This window comes from Manacus vitellinus, unplaced genomic scaffold (assembly GCF_001715985.3).
Source record: "Manacus vitellinus isolate BGI_N305 unplaced genomic scaffold, ASM171598v3 scaffold_6_pilon, whole genome shotgun sequence".
NCBI classification, from domain to species: domain Eukaryota; kingdom Metazoa; phylum Chordata; class Aves; order Passeriformes; family Pipridae; genus Manacus; species Manacus vitellinus.
Window position 1 is genome coordinate 7,083,989 of NW_021940750.1, and position 27,668 is coordinate 7,111,656.

At 40.9% G+C, this 27,668-nt stretch overlaps 1 protein-coding gene across 4 annotated transcripts in view; it reads right to left on the bottom strand.

The window, feature by feature from the left end:
• RGS6 (regulator of G protein signaling 6) overlaps positions 1-27,668 on the bottom strand; it is a 265,417-nt gene that overhangs the window by 52,851 nt on the left and 184,898 nt on the right. For 3 of the 4 annotated variants that reach the window (XM_008927554.2, XM_018082732.1, XM_018082733.1), the window contains exons 4-13: positions 20,676-20,726; positions 19,164-19,270; positions 16,826-16,877; positions 14,340-14,404; positions 11,337-11,413; positions 8,089-8,170; positions 7,512-7,586; positions 6,379-6,477; positions 5,286-5,347; positions 423-533 (exon numbers count right to left, since the gene is read on the bottom strand). In XM_008927554.2, coding sequence (XP_008925802.2) covers positions 423-533; positions 5,286-5,347; positions 6,379-6,477; positions 7,512-7,586; positions 8,089-8,170; positions 11,337-11,413; positions 14,340-14,404; positions 16,826-16,877; positions 19,164-19,270; positions 20,676-20,726 — 781 coding nt within the window. The remainder of the gene's footprint in view (positions 1-422; positions 534-5,285; positions 5,348-6,378; positions 6,478-7,511; positions 7,587-8,088; positions 8,171-11,336; positions 11,414-14,339; positions 14,405-16,825; positions 16,878-19,163; positions 19,271-20,675; positions 20,727-27,668) is intronic. The other variant, XM_018082734.1, reaches the window with a different exon arrangement.

Consider the following 27,668-nt stretch of genomic DNA (forward strand, 5'->3'; position numbering starts at 1 on the left):
ATGGCCATTGCCCTCTAACCCATCCTATTCTGCCAGCAGCACCTTTCATGGGATTCCAAGACACAAGCAGGGCTGGAGCATTGCAGCTGGTGAGGAGCAGAGAGCAGGCTCTCAAGCATCAAAGGAGATGTGCTGGAACAAGTATATCCTATAGCTGTAGGCTCCTAGACCTGAAAGTGTGTGTGTTCTTGAGAGGTATGAGAACATCCGTTACCTGACTTACAGAGTGCCATACCTCAAGCCATATGGAAGTGGAAGGGCTGAACAATTCACAAACACAAGTGATAAACTTTAGCTATGTACTTGAATCTTTTAAAGACACAGACATACAACTACCTTTCCAAACAGGGCAGTGTGAAGAGCATACAAACGAAATGGCAAGAAAACTCTAACATTAGTTAAGACTACTGATTACTTTTTACCTCATTTCAATGTCCCACAATGCTACATCATCACTTATCCAGGGATTGGAAGGCTCAGCAGGAGTTATAAAAGGGTCATATTCCACATATTGCTCTGTGTAGGCTATTAAACTGACAGGTAAAATAAAAAGAAAAAAAAAGAAAAAGAAAGAAAGAAAGAAAGAGAATCAGGGTTTGAATGCTCAGTCACATGTCAGAGAGGTACAGCTTTTATTGTTATCCTTTTTTTTTTGGTGTGCTTATTTTTATTTTGTAGGGATTAGTCAGCTTCTCAACAACAACGGGAGACCCTTTTCCCAGGGATGATGCATGCAAGGATTTCTCTGCCACCAGTTCACTGCAGTATTTTCCTCAAGCTTGTCTCTATTAAGATGCCCACAAAAAGCCCAATGAGACAACAACCGGATTGCTATGGTAGGACTTTCCCCAGAGAACCATGAGATGAATAGGAAGTGTGTGTCATACTGTTCATTTGTTGCATGTTACTATTTGTTGTATGTTACCCTTTTTGTTTTTGCAGACTTTTGCACCCATGTAACTTTATGCATTATGGGAAACTCACCTAAATAGGGTCATGGGCTGTAGCTAAGAATACACTTAAATCTTTGGAGGATCACAGTCCTGAGCATCAAAGCTTTGCTGTAGATAATTTTTTGGTTGCATTGGTATATTATTTAGTCTAACGGCACTATTGTAAAATACTTTAACAGTACTTTATAATTAACTTAGACTACAGTAAATTATATGCATGTAGGAAAATCACCTGGCCTTTACACCGGCTTGCTTCATGATGAGTCAGTTAAGGCATATAGCCTCTAATCCTCACTAGGATGAGTTTCAAAGAGCTTTCTGGGAAAAGGACCGTGTCTGCTCACATAAGTGATTCAGGAATTCCACTGGGATTGGGGCTAGGGGCACATTTTTACAAAAGAAAGACAGCATATATGAAATAAATCAAAGGAAATTTGTCCTAGTCCATACTGGAAATACTCTAAGACATTTTTTCTTTTTTTTTTGCCTACGTCTGCCAAGTAATTAACTAAGTTAATTGTGTCTCATCATACTGAACAACTAATCTGCTTGCACTGTGATTGTCCACACTAAACTTTACCTCTGGTCTTCCCCATCTCAAAAGGCAGGAGAATGAAAAGACCCTGTGAAACAAAGGGTCATAAAAGGCAGAAAGTTTCCCTGACCTGCTCTATAGTAATTATTTCTTTTTGTTTGTCCTAGCTCTTATCACGAGGCATTAAAATCATACACTTTTGTAACCACAGCAGGTTCCCATTGCCCCTTAGGGCACTCAGGGCTGTCTCATCTCATTTCATTAATTACATTTCATGACTGCTGTGGGTCAAGGGTTGGAGGAGGGAGCAGCGTCCAATTTCACAGAGCAGCAGCAATCCCTTAGACATCAATGAGAGAGAGGGTTGGTTAAAAGAGAAAAGAAAGCCAAAAAGGATCAATCAAGAGATATCTGCTGTGAAACCTGAATTGCTCCTAATAAAATAATAAGGCATTAGAGGTGCTAGTACAAGTACTAGCAAAAAAAAAAGGGGGAAAAGCTAAAATGAAACAAGGGGGAATTGCTAAGCACATTTTGCTGATTCAGTATAATGACAGCAGTGGAATCATTGCCTCATTGTCTAAAGAGGCTACAGGCAGGGGAACTCCTAAGGGAAAGCATTTCTGCCAAAATGAAAACCTGAACTTCTGGCCTTTTGGGTGATAAACTGTATATCTGGTAGAAGAGGTGGTGGGAAGAGTTGAATGAAGGGTGCAGAGCTTGCCCTGAGAACCCAACTGTCTCTCAATCAAGGGGGCCTGCTGAGCCTTCACAGTAACTTTGAGAAGCTGAAAGGATAGCACAGATTTTTTATCTAGAGAGCTGAGATTGCTTCAGGTAGGAAGATGCTCATTTTTTCCCCAGCTATTTCTGCGATGCCACGTCTGATGAGATTGTACTAACACTGCACAGTGCAGTCAGGGAAAACAGTAGGTAGAATATATTGATAGTTTTGCTCAACAGTACTCAAATCTCATTGTCTAAACCTGACAGTGTGCAGGTCCCAAGTGGGAGGAAAGGATGTGGAAGAAAGACTGTTTGCAAGGTGTGTGGAGCAGCTGAGGGATGCCTGTTCCCACAGCTGGTGCAGATCTACTCCTGGAAGGGGAACAGAGAGGAAGGGGAAGAAAATCTTTAGTAGTGGGCATTTATTTCATGACAGCTGGGGATATCCTTTGGAGAGCCTTTCTGTTCCTCTTCTGATGGACAAGGGCTATCTCAAGAATAGTGTGCATTAATGGAAAATGAATACATTTGATCTGTTACTATTGAAACAATTCATATTTTATTGCTATAACTTGTTTCCTCTAGCACTTCCTGCCTTAGTTGCTCCTTGTTTCTTCCCTTATCCTTCCTGAAGGGGAGCTATACTGAAAAAATGGCAGGTGGTGACACTGTCAGTCTTGGCTGTAGAAGGAAGCATCACCTCCTGCTCTCTGATCTGCCACACTGTCACTTAAACTGTCCCAAGAGCAGGGTCCAGCCTGAAAAGTGACTTGATAATAACAGCATCTCCGTACACAGTAAATTTGTTCCTAGTGCTTGTATTCAGTGTTTTAATGGGGCTTTCAGGTCGCACAGGTTTTTTTCAGGCAATTGTTCAGCTCAGGTCATCCACATTCATTCTTCCTCACTGGTTCCCCCCCACCCTGCCAAGCCCCTGGACTCATTAGCATTAGCCCCTCTACTTCCCTCCCACCTGCTCTGTGATGCTCCATGTCCAGACTGCACTTCCCACCACTCTCTGCACCAAGTCCCGGGACCCTCCATCCACGCTGCCACTCAGTCATCACGTAACCGAACACCTCCTCACAAGATATAAATATCACAACCATGATTTTAATTCTTTATAATTATAATTAATTCTTTAAAAATATAAATATTCATTTAGGCTGGATATTAGGAAAACATTATTCACCCAGAGGCTGGTTGGGCACTGGAACAGGCTCCCAGGGGAAGTAGTCATGGCACAAATCCTGCCAGAATTCAAGAAGTGTTTGGACAATGCCCTCAGACACATGGTGTGACTCTTGGGGCTGTCCTGTGCAGGGCCAGGAGTTGGACTTGATGATCCTTGTGGGTCCATTCCAACTCAGGATGTTCTAAGATTCTATAATTTGTTCTCATTTTATTTACTTTTCTCCTGGTTATCAGTTTGCACAGGTTTTGATAGCAACATTTTCTCGTGCCATTTGGGAGCAATTAAAAGAAGGGAAAAAAAGCCCTTTCAAATCAGGAAAATTTTCTGTCCAGTTTTACTGAAAACTAATAGGATTCTTTTTTTTTTTTGCATTGACAACATTACATTTATAATATCAGTAGCTCCTTATAAATGTGAAGAAAAGATGTCTTATGCAGACAGGATTAAATTTTCACAAGTGACTGAGTTTTACTGAGTCCATCTTACTCAATGGATCTACCTAGAAAAAAATCAAGCAAAACAGATCTGCTTGCTTGTAAATTACCAACCTGGAAAGTATTACTGTCTCAGTATATTAAGGATATTGTAAGTAAATTCAGTACTTGGGGGAGTGGGTTGGTTCAGCTGGTTAGAGTATGATGCTAATAATGTCAAGGTTGTGGATTCAAGAGCTGGACTTGATAATCTTTGTGGGTCCCTTCAAACTCAGAATATTCTATGAATATCTGAAACATGTTTTTGTTAAAGCACAAATGTATATTCTTAATTAAAAAGATCCAAAACCCCAAAACATAAATACAGGTGTGCTCATTTGAATCATACAATATAGCATATGAAAGATTTTGAGGAGCCTCTGAATGTTTTCTATTTAATTGGATAAATTTTCATTATAATTGCTATACTTTATGAGCCATTAGGAGCTTATGTTGGGCTTCCACTGTTTAATTTACTTAGTTTAGTACACACATGCTAACTACAGGTGCAGGCACTGCAAAGCACATTTCATAAAGTAATCTCTTTTTAATTTGCTTAAATAAAAATTCCTCTATTATTCCTCTAGAAGGAACCAGCCCTTATCACATCCCTCATGTTCAACACAGTTTTGCTTTAAAAGCGATGTCACTGAAGAGCATGCCTACTCCTACCTTCATCTCAGTGATTCCCCTGAAAATGTGCATAACTTACAAGTACCTAAGTAAAGAAGCTGCCTTTGTCAATGAAATTTGAGCTTGTTCTTCACCTCTTTATACTCTTCTACCAGAATTAAATATTCTGCAAGTCAAACTGTTCCTTGATTTGCCTCTAAGAGAAATCCACCTCTTAAAACACTGTCTTGAGTAGTCCAGGTACAATCCCCAGTACTTCTCATAAGGTTTCATATATGTGGAAGTGGGAGGAGGAACTGGCCCTACAACTCCAGAATGAACACAGACATGAACAACCATGTGCAACAGATACAAACACAGCTCCTTCTTCAGAGCTGTGCCAGACTAAGAAGAGATAAGCACTGAGAGTTCCCCCACAAAATAAAGGGTATTTTCATATTGAAACAGGAATGACTTTTCTATAAATACACTCTAGAGTTGCAAAGGGGTGGGAAACAAAAGTCCTGCAAGGGTTCTTTCTTTTTTGAATGTTTCTTTTGTTTTTTGCAATATGACAGCATCCTCATTTTCTACCTAGTTTTCCTCAGTAGCAGAGGAGCATGTGCAGAAGTTTCAGTGGCCAGCAGACAGCACAGCAGGTCAAGGAGGGGAGAGGACAGATGCACAGAAAGGGGATCAGCCTTTGTACTTTCCTGCCAACTCTCTGTCTCTAGAAATGCCACACTGGAGATAAGGAAAGAAAGGGAAATCGTGCAAATAGGGACACTCACCTTTCTGCTACTTTGGACATCTTTAAACAGTGTCTCTCTATCTGCATGTTCAGAAAAGTTATCTGAGGAGAGAGATGACAAGGACATTAACAATCCATGAGTTGTACAGCATGCACTGACAATACACCAACATGCTATTGATTTCTCTTTCCAAACAGCTTGAAAGTAACTCAGAAGGAAATGGGTCCTTTCCCTAGGTATCAGAAGAAGCTTATTAACTGATTCCTATAGGAGCAGTTATTTCCAAAGCCAAAACTCCAGGGGAAGCTTCAGAAGACATAATTAAAAGTAAGAAACACACATATTTGGGGCTGAGGTTCCTAGACTACTCAGGATGCAATATGATCCCCTTGTTACAATCACACTCCTCTCTCCCATTTCTCTAACTGACGAGCACCACACAACCAATCAGTTTTACAGCATACTTGCACTCTGCTATGAACTAGTTCTTCAGTCTATGATAGAAAAAAGCTCAATAAATTTAGTGTTCTGGGTTAGTTCAGAAGACCACCCGAAAACTGTCTGCCTAATAAAATGTAAAGCTGCCTTTACTAAAATGTTGACCCAGCAATTCCTGTTTATCCTTCAGTGAAGATTGCTTATTGCAGGAAAGTAATTCTGAGGGAGAGGTCTCTGCGCCAGGGCAAGGATGTGTGAGCTGGCTGGCCATTCTTTGCCATGATTGTGCAAATAACTTTTTCCCAGTTCCCTAAAAGCTCTGACTGTACAATCTAACAGTTATGTACTGAACGATGCCTTTCCTCACCACCAGTTCCCAGCCTGTGCCTAAGCATGCTGGCTTCTTCCCTAGCCTTTGTCACTGCTCACTTTTCAGACATCCTCAGTGAACTGGAAACTAATCTGTTTACTAGTCCACAGACAGAGTAACAGTAGATTCAAAGGTCAGTATTACTCATAATACATATCATCATATAACTGCACTGCTCAATGGATATTTACTACTTTACATAAGCAAGTGAAAATCAAGGACAGACAAAGCATACAGTTGGTTTTGCTGACATCTCCATAACTTTACATGCTTTTTTTTCAGGCAACAGTTCTCAGAAGAGCTGCCATACAGCCACCCACTTACTTGCTTCCGGAAGTCCTCCTTTGTAGTTTTGCGTACCGGCTGGGATGGCATGTGTACAGGGCTTTGGGGCTGAGACTCCTCTGTAACCCCATATACCGACTGTGAGGAACCAAAAAAACATACAGAAGGGATTACAGCATTTTTCTCTGTTATGCAATGAGGAACAGTGTGGTATGCAAAGCAGTAAGGTAATAAGCCAGCAATTTCCTACTGTTTATACCCACACAGGTCAATAATCATTCAGCCTGGAGCAAAATTTACAGATCAGACCACACTTGCAGATGCCTGCAGTTGGAAGGTCTGTAGGCACGTTGAGAAAAGAGTTTGTTTTAAATGTTAAAATGCTGATAATTTTTAGGAGCTCTGAAGGCTGTGTGTGTCAACACTCACAGGATGAACACTGGGAGTGTGTTCATTGTGATGAACCAAGTGACAAAAGAAAATAATAGTAAACAGACTCAAGTTGCACCAGGGGAGGTTTAAATTGGATATCTGAAAAAATTTCTTCATTGAAATAGTTATCAAGCACTGGAACAGGCTGCCCTGTTGAGTCAATATCCCTGGAGGTATTTCAAAGATGTAAATGTGGTGCTTAAGGACATGGTTTAGTTGTGGACTTGGCTGGGTTAAGGTTTTGAGTCACTGATCTTAAAGGTCTTCTTCGACCTAAATGATTCTCTGACTTTATATACACAGAAGAACTTAAACTTGCTGGAAGTCAAAGACACCCAAGTTGCTAATGATCCAGCCTTTGAAATGATTAAGGTAGATAAACAGTTCATTATCTGTGCCCAGATAATTTCACAAAATGGGACTTAGGTACTTTTGCCAATTGCTTTTAGTTTTATGGGAGTGCAGAGTCATCAGACTTTGGGGACACAGAGTTCCTTAATGCCCTTTTCAGTTCTACCCATCACCCAGTCTGTACCACTCTGCTGGTAAAATTGAAATAATTTATTCATCAAGCAGAACAAACAGAACTGATATTATCAAAACACTTTTTTTTGGGTTCCTGTTGGGTAAATCTGATATACTGAAGGTGTCGAGCATGACTTAAATTAAAAAAGAACCAAAACCAATGAATCAAAAAAACTCCAAGCAAGCAAAAACCAAAACCAAGAACTCAAACTGACCTTTTTCACTTTTTGTGGATTTTTCATACGGCGACATTTTCTAATGTCCATTTCTGTGGTGTTCACACAACCTGGCTGAAAAGAGATGGTAATTGTGTTACTCCTCTGTTTACAACCTTCATACTACTTTATCTTTCTGAAATATACAATTAGATCTTGTCCAAAACTCTTTTCTGAGGTTTGTGTCACATAAACTATTCTTGCTAAACAAGAGACTGCATATATCCAATGCCATCTGAGCATCCAATCCATTTACTCCTAACCTTGGCATCAAAAGGAAATAGCTAAGAGGGAAGCTTTTTCTAGGAAGTCTGAGCCAAACTCGGTAAGCTGCTTTTCTTTCATAAGCACAGAAAATAATTTTCCAAACTTCACATATTTCCAGATCAATAGTTCCATACATGCACAAGCTCAGAATGTCTAAAATAATCTTGTAGATGCTTGGTGTGTTTTGAACTGCAAGGAAAATCCACGCGATGACTTTAAAGGTGATGTCTTCATGCATACCACAGTGTTTACCAGTATTAAAACTTTCCCGTCAAAACCTGGAAAGTCTAATTGTTTAAAAGAGCTTTACCACAGGCCTGTGCACATCCCAGAATGCTCTTTCCTGGCTGTCCAAAATCTTTCTTTCTGTTTTATCCTTTTTCCTGTCGATTCTGGAAAAAAAAGCATAAATGTATGAGTCAATGTAAAGTCAATGAAAGTCAATGCTTTCTTCTTTGATACAGTTCCTAGATGGGGTTTTTAACCCCACAACAAAAAAATTCAGGAAACAGCTTTTTTTTTTGTACAGCAATGTCACACTCGCACTTGCAAGGCCACATGCCATGAACAAAATAACGCTGATGTTTACTCCAATATGGATCAAAAGGGATTCTCCTATTAATGTGAAAAATTTAACACCTGTTTTTTCATCTGTTGAGGAAAACAACCTTTCCTGATACTCTGTCCCTGGACCTTAATTTGACAGGCTAGGGAAGCCTGTGGCTTTGTCTGTGTCAGGAGACCCACCAGAACCTGTTTGTTCCAGGTGAGGCTCCTGACTGGTGCTGGACTGAGGTCCTCATCAGGAGATCCCATTGCACCCCGGTGCCCCAGCAGCACCACTGGCATGACTACAAACTGCAAAGGATGCTGCAGCAGCGGAATGCCCAGCAGCAACAACATGGGCAGCACTTGTGGCCACTCCTCCTTAGAGCTTTCAACACCAAGACTGGCTCTGCCAATGTGCCCCAATGCTGGCAGAGCAAGGGGTGACAAGCACAGGTGACCAGAGCTGAGCTTGCTGCACAGCCCTGTGCAAGCCAGCACCCACCCAAGAGAGACGCGCCTGGGCTGGCACAACAGTAACTCAGTAGTTTTAGTCCTGATGCAGTCAGTGAATCAACTCACTCAAAGGCCACCAGAGGTTGTTCAAAGCAACTGTTCCCCTATCTCTTGGCAGCAGTGAAAAAGTCACATCTGGCACCTCACTCCCATGGGCAGCTCTACACATAAGCACAGCAAGGTCACCACCAGTTTGCAAGATCTACCTGCATAGAGGAGGAGGCACATGGAAGGAGGAACAGCCTCCACTTCTAGAGCAGGACTGTAAAAAGTTCACAGCATCCCTGTGCTGGGTTGCCAGATTGCTGCCACCCAGGAAAATCAAAGCAGCAAGGAAAAAAACCCATGCTAGGTTCTCTCTCACCTGTTTTCTTTTGGAGGGGCAGTGACCTTTAGTTAAGTCTGTGCTAGAAATGTACCAAGAGGATAGGAAGCAGGGGACTAAAACTGAAGTTTCTGAATACTACTCCCCACAAAAAGCCCAAGTCCTCCACTGTTTGGCATCACTCACTGAACTTCCCCTTTGCAAGGCTGAGGTGAGGAAAAAGTTCTGCACAAGCTCTGTCCCTGCACAAAGACAGAGAAGCCACCAGACAGCAGTTGTTGTACTGTACTGAGGATACCCAGCCCAAAACTACTTCTGAATGAGTCCTTCACACCTGGCCAAAGGAGAAGGTGAAGTCTTCTGCCAACCTTATATCACACAGCACATACAAACAGGAGGGACTCTTTGGAGGCTTCATGAATTCTCTTCACTAATAGTTTGTGCTCAACCCAGCTTGTCAACTCTTATCTCCAAACTTACTGATAACTCAGGATTTCACATTTTAAACTATGAAGATCCAAAACAGCTAGATGCTTTGTGGCTGTGGTTTTTGAGCAATCTATGTATAGCAATGGGAATACTGTGTGCAAAGACATTGAAGGCAATGCAAAAGTTGGTAAGCAGGAGGAATGTTTTCAGGTTTTTTGGGGGGGTTTGTTTTGGGCTTTTTTATGTTTTGGGTTTTTTTGTTTTTGTTTGTTTGTTTGTTTGGGGGGGTGTTTGTTTTTTGTTTTGTTTTGTTTTTTTCCTTTTTCTTTTTTTAAGTTAACTTAGGGCTGTGAATTCACTGTGAACTTCATCCCTTCCTTTTTGGAAACTGAAGACTGAATCATCACATGGACTGGAAACCAGAAGCTGAAACTAGCCAGCAAAAAAAGTTGATAGCTGCCAGTTCACGCTTAAGTTTCAAAGAAAACAGGAAGGAGAAAAGATGAATAAGCAATAGTGATCACAAAGAATCTGATATTTACATTTCTTTCTTAGGTAATAATTATATGTTTTAGACAGAATGCAGAATTTTGTCTTGACTTAAGACTTTTTTTTTCATTTTGGCAATAGCCTTTAAGTAACTGAAAGTACAACTGGTATCATAACTTCTAATTTTCTCCTCCAAACAGAACAGTGGTATTCTGGTTGGAAAAAATCCCTTAACTACCTTGTAATTTAAAAGATAACTATCATGTATTTAAATGTAACACAATTATAATGTTACTAAGCAAAGAATTAATCAAAATTCCAAAGGTTTAATCAAGATAGAGATGTATATCTCAAGCCACACCCTCAAGAAATTATATTCCTTAACTTTTTAGTATTTAATGCTGAAAGTGCAAGTTCCTTCTAGTGGTACAGAGTATCAGTACTGGTGTTCTCATGTGCCATCTTCACCAGCCCTTCTATTTTATAGGTGACAACTACCTGCACAAAATGGACACTTAGGAGTTTTAGATACTAGTTTGTTGACACTAGTAGACAAACCCTGGACCATACCCATTTTCCAGCAATAATGAATATATGCTCAAAATATTAAGAGGCTTCAAACTGCTTCCATAAGTGAAGATGAGAAGAAAAGTAGATTTCAATTATGAGCAGAGGATAGGAAAAACCCAAATACTAAATATGAGTAGATTTCATGTAAGTGGTACCCAATTCTCTGTGCTAATTTAGTAGCATGAGTTGAACTACAGAGTAAAGATACAACAGAGTCAACTAGGGATTAGTGTAAATGAGAAAATCAAATTCAGTCTGCTGTAAATATCACCCTTATAATCACGCTGAAGTGACAGTAATTTTTTACTCAGAAATACTCTACAAGCATAGAGTACCACAGACAGATGACAAAATTCTGTTCTTTCCATTTATACAAAACGAAAATACTACACAAATGTAGAAGCAGAATGGGCACGTGAATAGCCCAAGCTCCCATGATGAATCCAGGCTCTGGAGCTCCTGACCAACATTTCCATGTACAGATAATTAAACCACATTTCAGATTCTGGCACAGACCTTCAGAATTGGTTCTCTATTCTTTCTAGTCTGCCAGTGATTAAAATTCACCAACTTCTGAGCTTAGTCACAGTAAAGATTTTGACAAAGAAGTTTTATTTGTACAGAATCCCCTTCCCTTCACAGCTGTAAATACTGGTGCAGTTCAGTGCTCTGGGACTACTCACTTCACTTGGGCCTCTGCTTGCATGAAGATGAATTCCCACTTTCTTGCAAACGCTCTCTGAAGTCTTGCTAAGTTTTCCTGACAAAAGATGAAAATAGTAAGAACAACAAATCTCTGTAATTACAACAATTACTTGAGAGCACAGTTAGCATGCTGGGTATTTATTTTATTCTTTTTTTTTTTTTTTAAGCTGTAACACTCAAGACATGGAAGTCAGTGTTAGTTTCAGGTCAGCTATCTTGCAGGCAAAGCAAGGCTGTAACACATCTTTTCAGGCTGCAGCCCAAAGGACCCTGTCAGGGATAAGTAATGGAGTGTGATGAAGACAGTTTGAGCTCTACTATGAAAAAAATGGACTTGTTCCCAAAAGATAACACTGAGCAGCTTTGTGAAGCTGACAACTTTTCATTTCTAATACCAGATGGCTGCCACCTGCACATTTCCCTCTCATCCTCACTTTCCCTTCCTCATCCCACTGCTCTCTTCTCTTCAGGCTTTTGCTAAGGTGCAAAGCCAGAGCATCCCTTGCTTTGCTCAGTCCTGGTCACCGCTGAGAGCATTACATAGCTGCACAGCACTGAAGGCTGGAGACTGCCAGCATGATTCACAAAAGGAAACAGCTTGTTTGTCTGAACAGTTACTGCAAAGACTGGATCCACATGCAGTCTTGATTTACATCTGAGGTAAGAGCTCTGGTCCAGACCCATTACAGAAAGTGTAGTGATCTGAACATTTGGATGTGGATGTGACTTCATCACAGTTCAAGGTTAAACTCGGGTCATGGCCAGAATTTCAGGCTTAAATGGCACCCCAAGATCACATATCCACACCTGCCCCAACAAGGAGGCCCGTGAAGCCATTAACTTGACACTCTTCTCCATTATAGCTGGTAACTATTGCAAATTTACACTGAAATTGGACACTTGTAGTTCTACTGCTGTTCTTTTTATACTTATCACCTTTATTTCAAGGAACTGCTTAGGCACATGCATTTCAATACGAAAAGAATTCTTCCTATTATTTAAATTCTTGTATAACACAAGGCATAAAGCTTGGCCCTGTTACCACAAAGGCCATGTAACAGTTCCAGTCTGTACACATGGAGGAAAACAGTTAAGTAAATGATTTACAGATTGCTGAACTATGATTTCCTTAACTGTGGCTACAAGGAAGAACTACTTGTAATTATCTGTAACACCAATTTTTGTGGGCGGTTTTTTTAATTTTGTTTTAAATTTTGTTGACGTGAGCTCCCTGGAGTAAATATGCTGAAGCCAATGAAAGATCACCAATTGAAGCAATATTTGAATCATGCTTATGTTTGACCAATTATAAACAAAACTGAATGCAATTATACAAGCTTAATCATATCATCGAGACCCCTGTTCTACCTAGTATAAATGGGGGTTGGGTGTTGCCTGTAAATGCTGCAAGCAGAACCTAAAAATGAGATGTCCTCTGAGATGCTTTGTAGAGATTCTCTTTCAAAGCTCCAGGTCATTGCTGATACCTATGGAGATGCATTTTCATGCTGCATCTCCAAAAATGTGTACTAAATGTACAGGGCTCCTTCTCACTCCTGCAGGCTTGTTTCTCTCACTTGTGCTTAGCTTACATCTCCATTGCTGGATGAGCTTCAGCTCCCATAATGAATAGGAAGAGTCGGTGCCATTCTTATCTGAATGTCTCTAATTAAGAGAACAAAGTTTGAATGCAGAAGTAATCTCTAATTGTGCAATGCAAAATTCACAAGAAAAATGAGAGACTGCCAAGATCTAATTATTTACCATCACTGGAGCACTGCTACTCTCAGTAGGCAACAATGTGCAAAAGTACTTAGCCATAGCCTCGCTGCATGTGTGTGGGAGTATGTGCGCTGCTGAACAGCCTTTTGTTGCCTTTTGATAGATCTTTAGAGCACTTACAGTTAATTGGTTGGATGTGAGCAATTTTAATGATTTTAATAATGAAATCAGTAATATGCAGAAGAGAAAACTCAGCAAAAGGACATGTAAGTGCATGCAGATTATTATATTCCTTCCTTTATGCCTGTTCAAGATTAGAACTCTTGGGAACTAGTCCACTTCCACAGTGGACTAGATAAGTGGCAATTTTTGCATGCTCTGCACTGAAAGAACCAAATGGCATGTGTTTATCTCTCCACATCCACAAAACTCCCAAAATGTAGAAGGCAAGGCATAAGGAAAACTCTATTCTTCAGAAAAAGTCCACCCTTAAAACATATGCTATATGTTTTCACTGTAAGAAATATGACCATAGAAGTCCACTGGAACCAGCTTTGTAAACAAACCTTCCAACAAAAAACTCCAAATATGAATTTCAGCTGTTACATTGTTGAACTAGTAAACAGAAAAAAGTCAATATGGTAGAAATAAAAGTTCAGCTGCTCAGAGTGTTACACTGCTGGTATTCAAAGAAATACACAGCCCTGCCCCACCTGTCTCCATCTTCCCACTCCTCTTCACCCAACCCCTGCACAGTCTGACACCTAGGTTTGGGATATTTTTATCGATAATAATTTCATATCAGAGAACACGTTCTGAATAAACTTGAGTAATACTTTTTACGTGGCATATTGTTCCAAGTCTAATATCTGAAGACTTTTGTAACTAGATGGATCACGAACAATTTAACTGGCCAATGGTGCAACTGGAAATCCACCATTTCCATGTGTTAAAATCTGCTATATAAACCATCATTTCTTAACCAGAAACAGGACACCAGGCTAAACTTCTGTGTAATTTGCCCCAATCCTGGAGAGCTGGCTATACAGCAGATGCTTTAATTTGATACACCACAAAGCCAGGGACGTTCATCAATAATGTTCCTGATGTTGTCTCCGTATCAACCTTCACACAATTCTGTCAATTAAGAAAAAGACACAGTAAAGGCTGACCCCAAGGCACAAAATGGTAGCATTCAATTGGCAAGCAAAGCCATCCCTGCAATTCCCAGCTGTAAACTCTAGCAGCAGTGTACCTACGGCTTCATAATCCGCCAGCTCCAGCCTAGCTTTGTTCTGCATGGTCCGTTTGCAAAGATAGATGGCTAAAGGGAGAAACAGAATGGAAAACAATTACAGACAGATTATTAGTTCTAGATATTATAAAAAAAAGAAGAAAAAAACGGTCCACAGATTGTTCATTTTCATCAGAAAGCAACATGAGTCAAGGAATGAGAGGGTTGAACATTCAGTTGACGTCACCCACTAGTAATCTCAGAGGCCCTAAACATCTTGGACATCTCATTTAAAAGTGCTAAGAGCAGATGCCAGGACCTAACAAGATGTCCAAAAGAGGCACAGTTGCTTCTGGGGCTGGTAAAAGATACAGAATTAGCAACCTGTTCCTCTCAGGACTTTGGGAATATGCCTGCACTTCTTTTCCGCTTTTGTAAGAAAAAATCAAAATAAGAATGAAGGACATTAAAATGAAAACAGAAATATGGGCCAGACCCTAAAGGTATATCCTGGCATTTTTTAATATGTTCCATCCACTTAGTCTACACATTTCAAACAGTTAAGAGAAGGTTTGTCACATTTCACCGTAGGCAGATGAGATGCTGCTGAAACTCATGTGGTTTGGGATTTTGAGGGTCAAGATGAGCCCAGTGCACAAGACCAAACCAGTCCCAGGTTGCCTTCTGGGAAAGCCTCACCTGGATCTGCTAAATTCACTCCATTTCCATCACAGGCTGAAACACAAGGTCCATAGCACACCCTGGGTATATAATTAGGTCTGAACTATACAAGAGTCCTAGTGCTACTCATGTAGTTCTATTCTATGCTATTTCTATAATTTTAACATTCATACAACGAGCCAGTATCATGCATGGTAACCAGAGTCAACCAGTTCATTTATATTTATACATCTCAAGGGCAGTTTTTGCTGTAAGCCCTTTATGACACCAAATAAAGTGAGAGTCAGTTGTCGCACAGTATTGTTTCATGCGAGGCAGTGACCTGCCATTAGCAGGCTAGTTCCTGTCCTGTAAGTGGACACATGCAAATAAAAAGAAGTATGAAGTGCTGCTGGGATTTGAGTTTTATTTGGGTCCACTGCTAGTTTGGGATTAATTCCTGTGAAGACTCCATCTGTACAGACCTCCGATATGCAAAGTCTGATTACAAGCATATGTTAGAGGTTTCTGGGACAGATGCAAATCTGTTACTACAGGGCTCAGAGTTAATGCAGTTGAAGCTTGTCCAGCTGTGGGTCAGCTCATATAGGGCTTTATTTTGGGGTGTACTGCTCCAGTCAATACCACTGCAGCACAATAATCTGACTGCAAAACCAATTATTTATCTGACATTGCAGGAAAAAAAAAGAAACTTCCCTTTTCACATTGTTATTCTGGTATTTACAGAATACGTATTTGGCACAGTTCACACAGCGATATATGTGTGATGACTGTAAAATCTGGAAATTATTTTGCATATACTGAACAGCATCATGTTTTCTCCAAAGCAGTTCCCTCACTGGGATAAACACGGAAGTCTCTGCTAGCTTTCCTGCAGATGAGGACTGCAAATGAACTATCCTATGACACACACCATAGCAGACTACTTCTTCACCCTAGCAAACGATTTCCAGAATCCATAATGATGATTAATTATAACCCAGGAAAGAAAAAAAACCAAACTGATTATTCAGGGAGGCGTTCTAAACCAATCTTAGGTAATGAGATAAAAGAAGGACTTCCAGAAGCTTCTGTTTTATGAGTGCACACATGGATACACTTCCTCTTCCAAAGCCACACCAGGATACAATAATTAATTTTATCATTTAACTGTGAAAGAAATGCAGTTCTGGAAGAGACAGCAATATTGCATGCAGACAGCTAAAGATAACAACACTGACATATTTTCTTTATGTATTATCACTGTCTGCAGGCACTCACATGCTTAACACACCATGTTGCAGTTTATTAGCTCATAAACCATGCTTAGTCTTCTCTTTTACCCTATCATCTGCTAATCTTAAAAAATTTGGAAAAATAAGTCCGATGTCATATATCAGAGAACTTTTAACTATTTTAACTATAGGTTGCCAATAATTATATACTGGTTTATTGAGGAGTGAGACAAGTGCCCAGATGAAGTAAATTTTATTGATCAACACATCAGATTCAGCTACAGTATATTCTCCCACAAAAGCAGTATTGGTATTATTTAAGATTCCCAAGAACCAGTATTCTGCTTGCCAAAAATCCTGCTGAAATGAACAGAGCTATGGGAGAATGAAGGTAGGTAACGACAGGTAAAATTCTGGCCCCACTGAGTTCAATGGCTACAGCTCCATGGGCTTGAGACACTCCAGGATTTCAATTCATGTATTTGAGATGGGCACATATCTGCCTCTAATGCTGCCATCTGACAACTATGTGGATGAAGGGTTTAGATGGCAAGCAGTAATTATTTTAAGGCAGACTTTCTGTACTAACTTTCTACAGTGACATAATTATACTCACCATAATCTGTGTTTTCTGGTTCCCAGCAATTTGAGGGCCAAAAGTATGGTGCCTAAGAAAAAACACAGACATTTTTGCAATTTAAGAGATGAAAAGCAATTCAAATTCAGAAAAACATTACAAGTACAAAAAGAAGAATCACAAAGTCAACCACCCAGTCTCTGCCCTCAGGGGAAAACACTGCTACAGATCTCCGTATTAGTGAGGATGCTTTTCCAGAAAGGTATGACTTTTAACATTCCTCACTGCAGGTAAATAGAGATGCTGTAATACAAGCATCTCTTGAGGAAAAAGTCCAGTGTCCTGACAAAATTTTAGACCGTGTTGCCAGCTCATTTGAATGTGGACCTCTTATCCTCTATTCTTAAGAACCTTCTCTTTCCCCAGAAATTCACATCCTGAATTTTTATTTTTTTTTAAAGCATGACAAACCTCATGGTCTTATCTATATGCTACATAGCACTTGCTTTTTTGGAGCAGTTACCAGTATGGTTGGCAGACTACAAAACAATTTACTTTTTAATTATAGCAGATGGCAGAGGTCAAAACTTAGGTGTTTAGAGTCATTCCAAAAGCAGAAGTCCTGCTAAGCTTACTGCTTTTGTTTTCTATCCAGGTCTGCATATTGCCGTTGCTACAATTAATTACAAGATATTACTGTATGTGGCTGTATTTCAGATTTAACATAAATGAAAAATAATGTCCCAGTGATCACACAAATTACAGAACACTGCTTTGCACTACTGATGTAAGGCCACAGATGGGCATAGGACATTAACACATAGACTATTCCTTGCACCAAAGTACAGTGAGAAAACACAGAGTATTCAAATAATACAGGGTTTAATACTCCTCAATTATATATATCTTATGAACTTCAGAATATGAAGAGCTACTGTTAAAGGAGGGACTGATGTTGAGGTAAAAAGTAGCAAGATGAGAGTAGTGGAAAGGAAACGTGATTCTATCAGGTTATTTTTGCAGAAAACATCTGAGGAGGTCTGTTGCAAGAAATGACAACAAGCAAGGAATATGAAAAAGTTGTAAGAAAAGATAAGGAAAAAAGTCAACAAGCAGTCAGTTTGATGATGTGGCTTACAGAGACTTAAAACAAGAAAAGGAAAATTATATTATATTGAAATGTAGCTCCTAAGAGCTGCACAGGACAACTTCTTACAGTGTCATCCTTTTAAAAAAGAGAAAAATACAGCTAAATGGGCAATCAGTATTGCCCCTGCTTCTGTCACATCTTACACGACAGGAAAGCAGAACTTTCAGAAAAGAAAAGGAACTGCTATGAAAAATTTGTGTCTGAATGATGTGTGGTAACCAGAAGGTGGGGTGAGATAAGAGGAGGTCTGTGATCTCCTGGGATTCTTTGTTCACCATGATATTGGTCACATATGATAATACAATACCACATTAGCAGGACAGTGAGAACAAGCAGCAGCAACATCAGATGCAAAGTGCAGAACCAGCTTTACAAATAAAAGCTAAAAAAGAGGGAAAAATGTAAAGGAGGAACAGCAGGGTGAACAGAAAAGAGGTCGCAGGAAAGATAAGGGATCTGGCTGAGATCATGTAACAGAAAAACACAAATTCAGACAGCAGGATTAGGCAGTAGGACTCCAGGTTTGGACTTACCGCTTCTTCTAAAGTTATACAATCTGTCCAAAAGGAGTTGTTGTAGCACAAGCACTCAGTTATCTAAGAAGCTGACAGTGGCAGACTTTGGACAGGGCATAGAACTCAAGCACAGGATGCTTTAAAAATTCAGCACATCTGGAGGCACAGGGACACTGAGGGATATAGATGTCCCAGTTTAGGTGACTGCCAAGGTTACACATCCTTTGTAAAGAGCCAAAGTCTGAAGCTTGCCCCCTCCCACACCAATCTGCAAGCAAGAGAGGGTAAAACTTGGAATTTTCTGCTGTGCCAAAGCTTGAATGTCCAACTCCTAAGTTTGCCCTCCATTTTGCACAGAAGAATGGCTACTCAATTCTGTGCCAGAGTTAGAGCCTGAAAGCCATTTTCTTTCTCCTGGCTTAGTTCAAATCTGAGTACAACAGCCTTGAAATAATGTATCAAAAATAATCACAGGACATACCCATCAATTTATGTAAAAACTGTAGGTAAGAAAGTAGTAGAATGTAATTTGCAATTTTAAAGCAGATCTTTTTGAAAAGACTTCATAACTTCCTAAGGCCTCTACCAAGATAGCTGCAATCCCTGGCTTCATAGACCTAATGGTTGCTCAGGAATAAAGGGTGGGCAGTGTCAGCTGTATTACCGCCGGGACAGTGGAAGGGGCCACAAGGGAGTCAGAGGGCTCACCAACCTGAAAACGATAGAATGTCCCATCATCTTTCAGGGTAAGGACATGGTCTGAGATTGGAAAGACATAACCTTGTGCAGCAATGAGACTTCCCAAGTGTATTGCTTCTCCTGTGAAAGAGAGAAAAATGCAGGGAAGTATCAGGAAGATGTGCACTGCACATTTCTCTGCTTTCAACAGCAGCTCTGGTGATGACTTGTGAAATCTGGTGCCCACATGCCTCTCTGCACTCACACCCCATCCTTACTACTTCCAACCAAACCATGCAAAGCAGGAGTGCAGAATTCAGCTTTACAACACAGATGAAGCACCACTCAAAAGTTTAACCTGCTAGTTTTGCGTTCACAAAATGTCACACACTAGTTCAGCTCTAGAACATGAAATTAATTTCAAAGCACATTATCCACCACAGGTGACAGCTGACAAGAAGCCTGTTCCATCAGTGAACCTCACTTGCCTCTAACAAATCCAACAAACACCTGCAACATCAGGTCATTAGCAGGATATTTATTCATAATGACACATCCTGACACTGTAGCATTGCCACTTGTTAGAGAAAAACTGGTGCAGATGCAAAGGAGAATACATTTCCTAGTGCTGCTAGGGCAACCTTCACCAGCACACAGGTATAGCTGCACAGATTTTCAACCAATGCCAGCTGTCAAAAGCTGCATCAACTTTCTCAGAACTGAAAAATACACATCAGCTGCTCATGCACCCCCAGGTAGATAATAAAGCTATTGTTTGCAGCTGAAATTCATATTTGGGACCTGACAGGACTAATGAGAAGGGATGTGTTTATAGGGATCTCCTGCTGGATGATACAACATTCTGTCTCTGCTTTCACATGGTGACAGTAAGGCAGCAAAAAAACTGGTAGCTGACATTCTGGATTTTTTCCCTTTCCTGAAAAGAAAAAGAAACTTCTGGATCTGCAGATGTTTTTTTCCTCTTTTCTCAATAGATCATAACTGTGTCAAAATTATTTTGTTTTCTCTGAAGAGTGAACTATTTGGACTGTGCCCATGCACCGATCACTTTATGGCTCATTATCCATTTATCTATCTGCTGATTTACCTATCTGCTGTGATAAATTGGAGGCTGTCACCTGATCCCATGACGGTGTCTGTGTCATCCTTGGCCAGCATGTCCCACCAGTCATGGCTCCCTTTCTTCTCACCATGAAAACCTGCTACTGCATTTGCCTGCTTAACCACACACATACACCAACTTCCTTTCTAAGTCTGTGAACAAATTTAAAATCAGTCAGTCTTCCCTAGGTAGCAACAGTTTCACAGACAAGCTAAAACTCCTACAATGATATTTCTCTGTGCTGCAATGTATACTTCATTAAGATACTGAGTCCTAACTCTTTCCCTCTTCCTTCCCTCCAATGTTTAAATCAATTGTGTCGTTTTACTGGTATTGTATACTGCAACAAAACAGTAATTATTGTCTAATAGCACACACAATATAGATGGAGTACCTGCTCCTCCTCAACTGTGGTCACCTTACCTGTATCCTCAATGCTGAGGTTCCTCATAAGCCACTGCACAATATCAGAACCTTAACAAACAAACAAACAAAGAAGAAAGCATTAAACACCTAGACCACAGGGTTTGAGAGGCCTAGAGAAAGATAACACTGAGATAGATACAATAGAACTGAAGAGACTTTACTCCATTTTCTTTTTTATCTCCACTGAGGCTGCAGAATGTTTTTCCTTCTTGTGCTACACTGCAATTACATGGTTATGTAATAAGTCCCAAGAAGTTTTCTGTGTGATAGAAAACTTAACATAAATTAAGTCAGATATTACTCTAGTGGTTCCATGTAACTTGTCTCCCATTTGCTTCTCTCTCACCTCAGCATACAGTTACATTTATGCAAGCACTAGTTAGAAAGGAGATGAAGGAGCTTTTACTGGTACCTCACACATGTAATATACAAAACTGAAACATCACTCAAAAACAGACAGAGGAGGGTCTTGCTCATGCCAGAGACAAGCAATGTCTTGGAGAAGGAAGTGGTATTCAGAGTGCCTGTAACCAAGGGACTGTCACCTGCTAGTGATCACATAAGCTGATTGGTGGCCAGGAGCAGAGAAGTGAGTCTTTAAGGTCCATCAGGTAATTCATTAGGTTTTCAGGGCCCACCAAGTATTATGAAAGTTGTTGCTACCTTATAAAGAGCATCAAGTTCTCTAGGATTAATCCTCTACATGTATGCAGCCTCTCTGTTGCTTGCATGAAAATGATACAAGTGGAAAACTTATCACTGTTCAGTAGAAGCTAAGGCCTGTTATCAAAATACAATGTGACAGGGCAGCAAAATTTAGTTAAATCACATATTCAGAAAGTTAAGCTTAAAATGAAACATAATGGTCTGTACAAGCCAGCTGACTTGAGTTGTCCAAAATCAAAGGCAATCAGCAAAGACACTTGGAGGCAATTTAGCAAGTCCATACCAAGTTACAACTGTGTGCAGCACAACCTAATGATGCCATGTCTGGGTGCAGACATAACACCAAGCCCCTTCTCAGCATACAGTCAATTTACTGAGAAATATTTGCATTCGCATACAGTGGACTAACAGCTTCAGTAATATTCTATAGAATCATAGACTTGCCTGGACTGGAAGCACCGTAAAAATAACCAGTTCACATTCCCCTGCCATGGACAGGGATGACACCCACTAGACCAGGTTGCTCAAAGCCCTGTCTAACCTGGCCCGAACACTTCCACAGATGGGGAACCCACAACTTCTCTGGGCAGCCTGTTCCACTGCCTCATCACCTTCATTGTAAAAAAATTCTTTACACCTAGTCCTAATTACCATTACCCCTTGTCCTATCACTATCTGCCCATGTAAAAAGTTGCTCTCCCTCTCTTTTATAAGCCCCACTGTAAGTACTGGAATGCTGCAATAAGATCTCCTTGGAACCTTCTCTTCTCCAGGCTGAACAGTTCCACCTCTCTCAGCCTGTTGTCACAGGAGAAGTGCTCCAGCCCTCTGATCATCTTTGTGTCCCTCCTCTGGACTCACTCCAGCAGATCCAAGTCCTTCTTGTGCTGATGCTCTGTTTCAAGTGGGGTCTCCCAAGAGTGGGGTAGAATCTTGTCCCTCAACCTGCTGGCCATGCTGCTTTTGATGCAGCCCAGGATGTGGTTGGTTTCCTGGGCTGCAAGCGCATGTTACTGGATCCTGTCCAGCTTTTCATCCACAAGAACCCTGCAGTCCTTTTCTGCACAGCTGCTCATGATGAGCTCATCTCCCAGTCTGTACTCAGGTCTGGAATTGCCCCAACCCAAGTGCAGGACCTTACACTTCGACCTGGTGAACTTGATGACGTTCCCATGGGTCCACTTTGCAAGCTTATCCAGGCCCCTCTGGATGGCATCCCATCTTTCTGTTGTGTCAACTGCACTGCTCAGCTTTGTGTCACCTGCAAACTTGCTGAAGGCGCACTCAATCTCGCTGTCTATGCCATGGATGAAGATATTAAAGAGCACCAGTCCCAAGACAGAGCTGTGAGGGAAACCACTTTTCTCCAGCCTCCACCTGGATGTAGTGCCATTGACCACAATCCTATGGCTGCATCCATCCAGCTAATACATCCCAATCCACTGAACAGTCCACTGTTTAAATCCATCTCTCTTCAATTTAGAGGTTAGGATGTCATATGGGACCATGTCAAAGGTCTTAAAGAAGTCTAGGTAGATGACATCAGTTGGTCTTCCATGTCAACTGCTGCAGTCACTCCATCGTAGAAGGGCACCAGATTGGGCAGGCACAATTTGTCCTTAGTGAAGTCATGCTGGCCTGTCTTGGATCACCTCCTTGTTACGAGTTCTCCTTTCTCTTTTATCAGGCGGGGTAGACTATCCTTGGCCTTTCTTCTTTTACCTATGTACTTATAGAATCCCTTTTTGTTATTTTTCATATCTCTTGCCAAATCCCATTCCATCTGTGCCTTAGCTTTCCTGATCCCATGTGTAGGGACACATCTGAACTGCACCCCTGTACTCTTTTCCAGGCCACATGTCCCTGCCTTCCACAGACTCTGAATTTCTTTCTTGCTCCTCAGTTTGAGAGGCAGATCTGTGCTCAGCCATGCCTGCCTGGCTTGATTTCCTATACACTGAAATGGAGAACTCTTGTACTCTAAGTAAAGTGTCTGTAAAGAGCTGCCAGCTCTGGTCAGCTCCTCTGTCCCTAAGGACAGTTTCCCAGGGGATCTCATCCACTAATATTTTAAACAGCTGGAATTTTGTTCTTCTGAAGTTTAAGGTCCTGATGTTGCTCTTTGCCATTGTTGCTTGAGATCACAAACTAAACCAGGGTATGGACAGTACAGCCCATGCAGCCTCCAATCTTACCCTCCTTAATGAGCTGTGCTATGTTTTGTGATGTATCAGTTGAAGACAGCATACAAAAAGGAACTGACCAACCATATGAATCACAGAATATGCTGAGCTGGAAGGGACCCACAAGGATATTCGGGTCCAATCCTTAGTCCTGCACAGGATCATCCCCAAGAGTCACATCATGTGCCTGAGAGCATTGTCCAAACAGTTCTTGAACTGTGGCAGGCTTGGCGCCATGACACTTCCCTGGGGAACCTGTTCCAGTGCCCAAACACCCTCTGAGTGAAGAACCTTTTTCTAATATCCAACCTAAACTTTCCCTGACACAACTTCAGGCCCTTCCCTCGGGTCCTGTCACTAGTCACCACAGAGAAGAGATCAGTGCCTGCCCCTCTGATTCTCCTCAGGAGAGAGTTGTAACCGCAGTGAGGTGTCTCCTCAGTCTCTTCTTCTCAAGGACGAACACACCAAATGACCTCAGCTGCTCCTCATATGTCTTCCCCTCAAAGCCCTTCACCATCTTTGCTGCCCTCCTGTGGACACTCTCTAAGAGTTTTGTATCCTTACATTGCAGTGCCCAAAACTGTACACAATATTCAAGGTGAGGCTGCACCAGTGCAGAGCAGAGTGGGACAATCCCCTCCCTCTACCGGTTGGCGATTCTTTGCCTGAGGCCCCCCCGGACACAGTTGGCCCTCCTGGCTGCCAGGGCACTGCTGACTCATATTCAACTTGCCATCAACGATTGACCTCATTCCCCCCTCTGTATGTACATCCAGGGTTGCCCCATCCCAGATGCAGAATCTGGCACTTTCCCTTGCTGAACTTCACATGGTTGGTGTTTGCCCAGTCCTCTAATTTGTCGAGGTCTCTCTGCAGAGCCTCCCTGCCTTTGAGGGAGTCAACAGCTCCTCACAGTTTTGTGCTGCCTGCAAACTTGCTATAGTTCAGGCTTACTAAAATCCCAGAGGAACTTATTTGCATGGAGCACTTCTGAGCTCAGATGTGGACAAGACTATCCTATGCCCTCAGCAAACCTTAAATACAATAAAGGAGTCACAATTACAATGTGCTGCAAGAGAGACAACAGGCACTGCTAGTGTCCCAAGTCCCTGCAATTATTCGCAGGTCTGACTAACTCTCCTTTACAGGTGAAATTTCCCCAAAAAAGTATGGGCTCTACCACAAACAGAAGGGGATAGCAGCTCCCACTCCCCTGACAATATAAGTAGACCAACAACACTATAAGGAGCACCAGTAAACCCTCTTCAGTCAGGCTTCAGCAGCAAGCAAGATATGGATCTGACCTCCCCCAACCCCCACGCAAGGCAGTGAAACAACCTATCTGTTCCCTGCAGACAACCAGCAGAGCTCCTGATGATAAGGGAAGCATCTGATTTCATTTAAGTACTGGGCAAACAGATGTGAGCAAGAAGCAGCAGCTGGGCATTGTCTCAATCTGTCTTTAAGGTATCAATGAACCAGACACTAAAGGACCAACCTCACAAGCTTGTATTCTCAGCAATATGGTCATTCTCCACACCTGCTAACTCCACCTAGGAGCAATTTCAGTTGCCACTATATTATCTGGAAAGTTATTCCAGAAGATTTTTTTTTTTTTTTTTTTTACAGATTGAACTGTTCTTGTAACTTCAGAGCCTAAGTTTGTTAATGTGCAATTTATATGCATTTTATATCATACCTGCATTATCACTGAAGAAAAAGAATTATTCTTCTTCCTTGACAGTTTCTCCTGAATGTTTCTACAGTGGGCTAACACTTTTGTCTCCCTATCTCCATTTCACTAAACCAACCGAACTCTTGTAATGTCTCTCAAGATGGTCTCCCCCTCTACTTTACCATTCAGCAACTTTTCAAATTTAAATCTGTTTCTTTGCACTGGGGTCACCAGAACTGCAGAACATCCCACCAATGCCTCTGGCAATGGTGCCAGCACTTCCTTGTCTCTACTGAAACCACCTTGCCAGATGCATCCTGAGGACATGTCATTTTTTTGTGAACAATAAATTTATTCAGAAAAATATGTATGAGGGGTCCAAAACTATCTGGTAACTGAGAACATATCTAGTGAACACTGGTAGCTGAATAACATATGGGGAATATGTTTAGAGCCAGCAAATGCTGTTTTGACAAGTTTGTTAATAAAGTATTCTATTTAATAAACATGAATGTTCCCTTTCACCTTTTACAAAACAAAACTATTTTAAAGACAGAACACAGCAGTTCTGGTTAGAAAACTAATTCAAGAAGACTCAAACTGAAGTGCTTCTGTATTGTTAGAAACAAAACCTCACAAAATACTGCCTTGATTCAAGTGAAACTGGAATCTTTCCTGGATTTTCAGTTCATCCCCCAAAATAAAAAGGCCATTGTTTCTCCTGATTTTGGTCTCAGGTTACAGGTTTGTCGTGATCTCTTAGGCATTGTATTGCCAAGTGATGTGACAGCTGATACCTGAAAAACATTTGGAATGTTACACTGATTTGCTCAAGGGAGGTGAAGTACATTTTCCATGATCCCTTTCCAGATGTATAGGAATACTTAATGCAGGATTAAGTTCCACTCCATTTTTACAGAGAATGATCATGTCCCCAGCTCTAGGCCGCTTTTCAGGAACCTATTCAATTTCCATCAAACTACAATATAAAATTCAAGTAACACTGAAAGCTGGTTCCCCAGTCTTTCTTGCCCATTAAGAAGAGTTTAAAAGGGGCAAGTAAGCTGAAGGTACGATTCAAACACAACTCCTGTGATCAGCCACTCAAGAATATAAGCAGCACTTAAGATCAGGAATTTTAATTTGTCTCTGTTAAAAACATGAAGTCATTCCTGAATATTGCCAAGAGCCTGGAAGATGTTATAGCTGTTCTCCAGTTGTCCTGAGGCAGACAGATTATCTTTCTGCTGAGTTTGCTGAACCATTATTTATCACCTGCCAAGACTCATTACTCACCCTTGGGACAATGACAAGTCTTTCCTTCCTCTGTTAATTACTGTCATCATTAATAGCCATGTCACTAATTAATATTCAATCATAATGAAAACTCTTTACTGTCATCTCCCATAACACCTCCAATTTTTAGGGTTACCCTTACACATTGGCTCTGCCTCTGCTTGTGGAAGTTTCTACCACTGAAACCTACTTTTGCCCATTAAGAAATACTACTTATGCTCTTCAACAAATGAGAAAATTCAGATTTATCCTTATAAGACATGGTGAAGACTTGAGTGATTCCTTTACAAGACTCCTCTGTCAGACCAAGATACAAATACCTTGATCTGCAAGTTTTCCAGAAAACATAATTTTAACCTCTCCTGTAGATTAAAAGCCCAGTGGACAGTCCTCACCTTCCCCCTCCCCCAAAATTTTCTGTTTCTCAGATTTCACATTTCTCAAACTCTTTCAGAGGACACCCAAGGGAAACCCTTGACTCTGACATGTTTCCATTATACAGTAACAGGGCATCTGAAATCTTCTGATAACAAATAGTTGAGTGTGTTTTCATAATAGGAAGTATTGCTTGATCCAGTTAGAGGAATGGCTTCCATCTTCTCTGTGCTCTTCTCTATACATCTACATTTCCTCTGAGTCAGAATGCTCAGTTCAAGGATAGTCAATAGCCTATGAATATCTATTTCCTTCTCACATATAATGAAACATATCTTTTTGCCTTATGCTCTTCTTTGAAGCTGAAGTAGATCAAGTTGCTTCATACCAACAGAATAGCTGTATTTTCATGCACAAACAGATTCACAATGACCATTTATCCAGCTATGTGTTTAGAGACAGACTAGTAGTTTTATATTTCTTGCTGTTTTCTCCATTTTATCTTCAGTCTCAGTGACTCCATAACAGTAGCTAGTGTTCTAAGGTGGTCATTGCCTGTCGACATGACAAATGAGTGGTCAGCCACTGAAAGATAAATTAAATGAAGTTCACAAGGTGTGAGGCCATTGGCAAGATGCAGCTGATGAGGTGAGTCACCACCACTGTATTTGGTATCTTGTCTATTCAACCCATGTTGTTCTACCTCTTCCAGAAAATGCATCTTCCACATGCTGTGTGAAATGGCAAAGGCAGACAGAACAACACACCCTCCTCCAGCAATTTCTGAACATA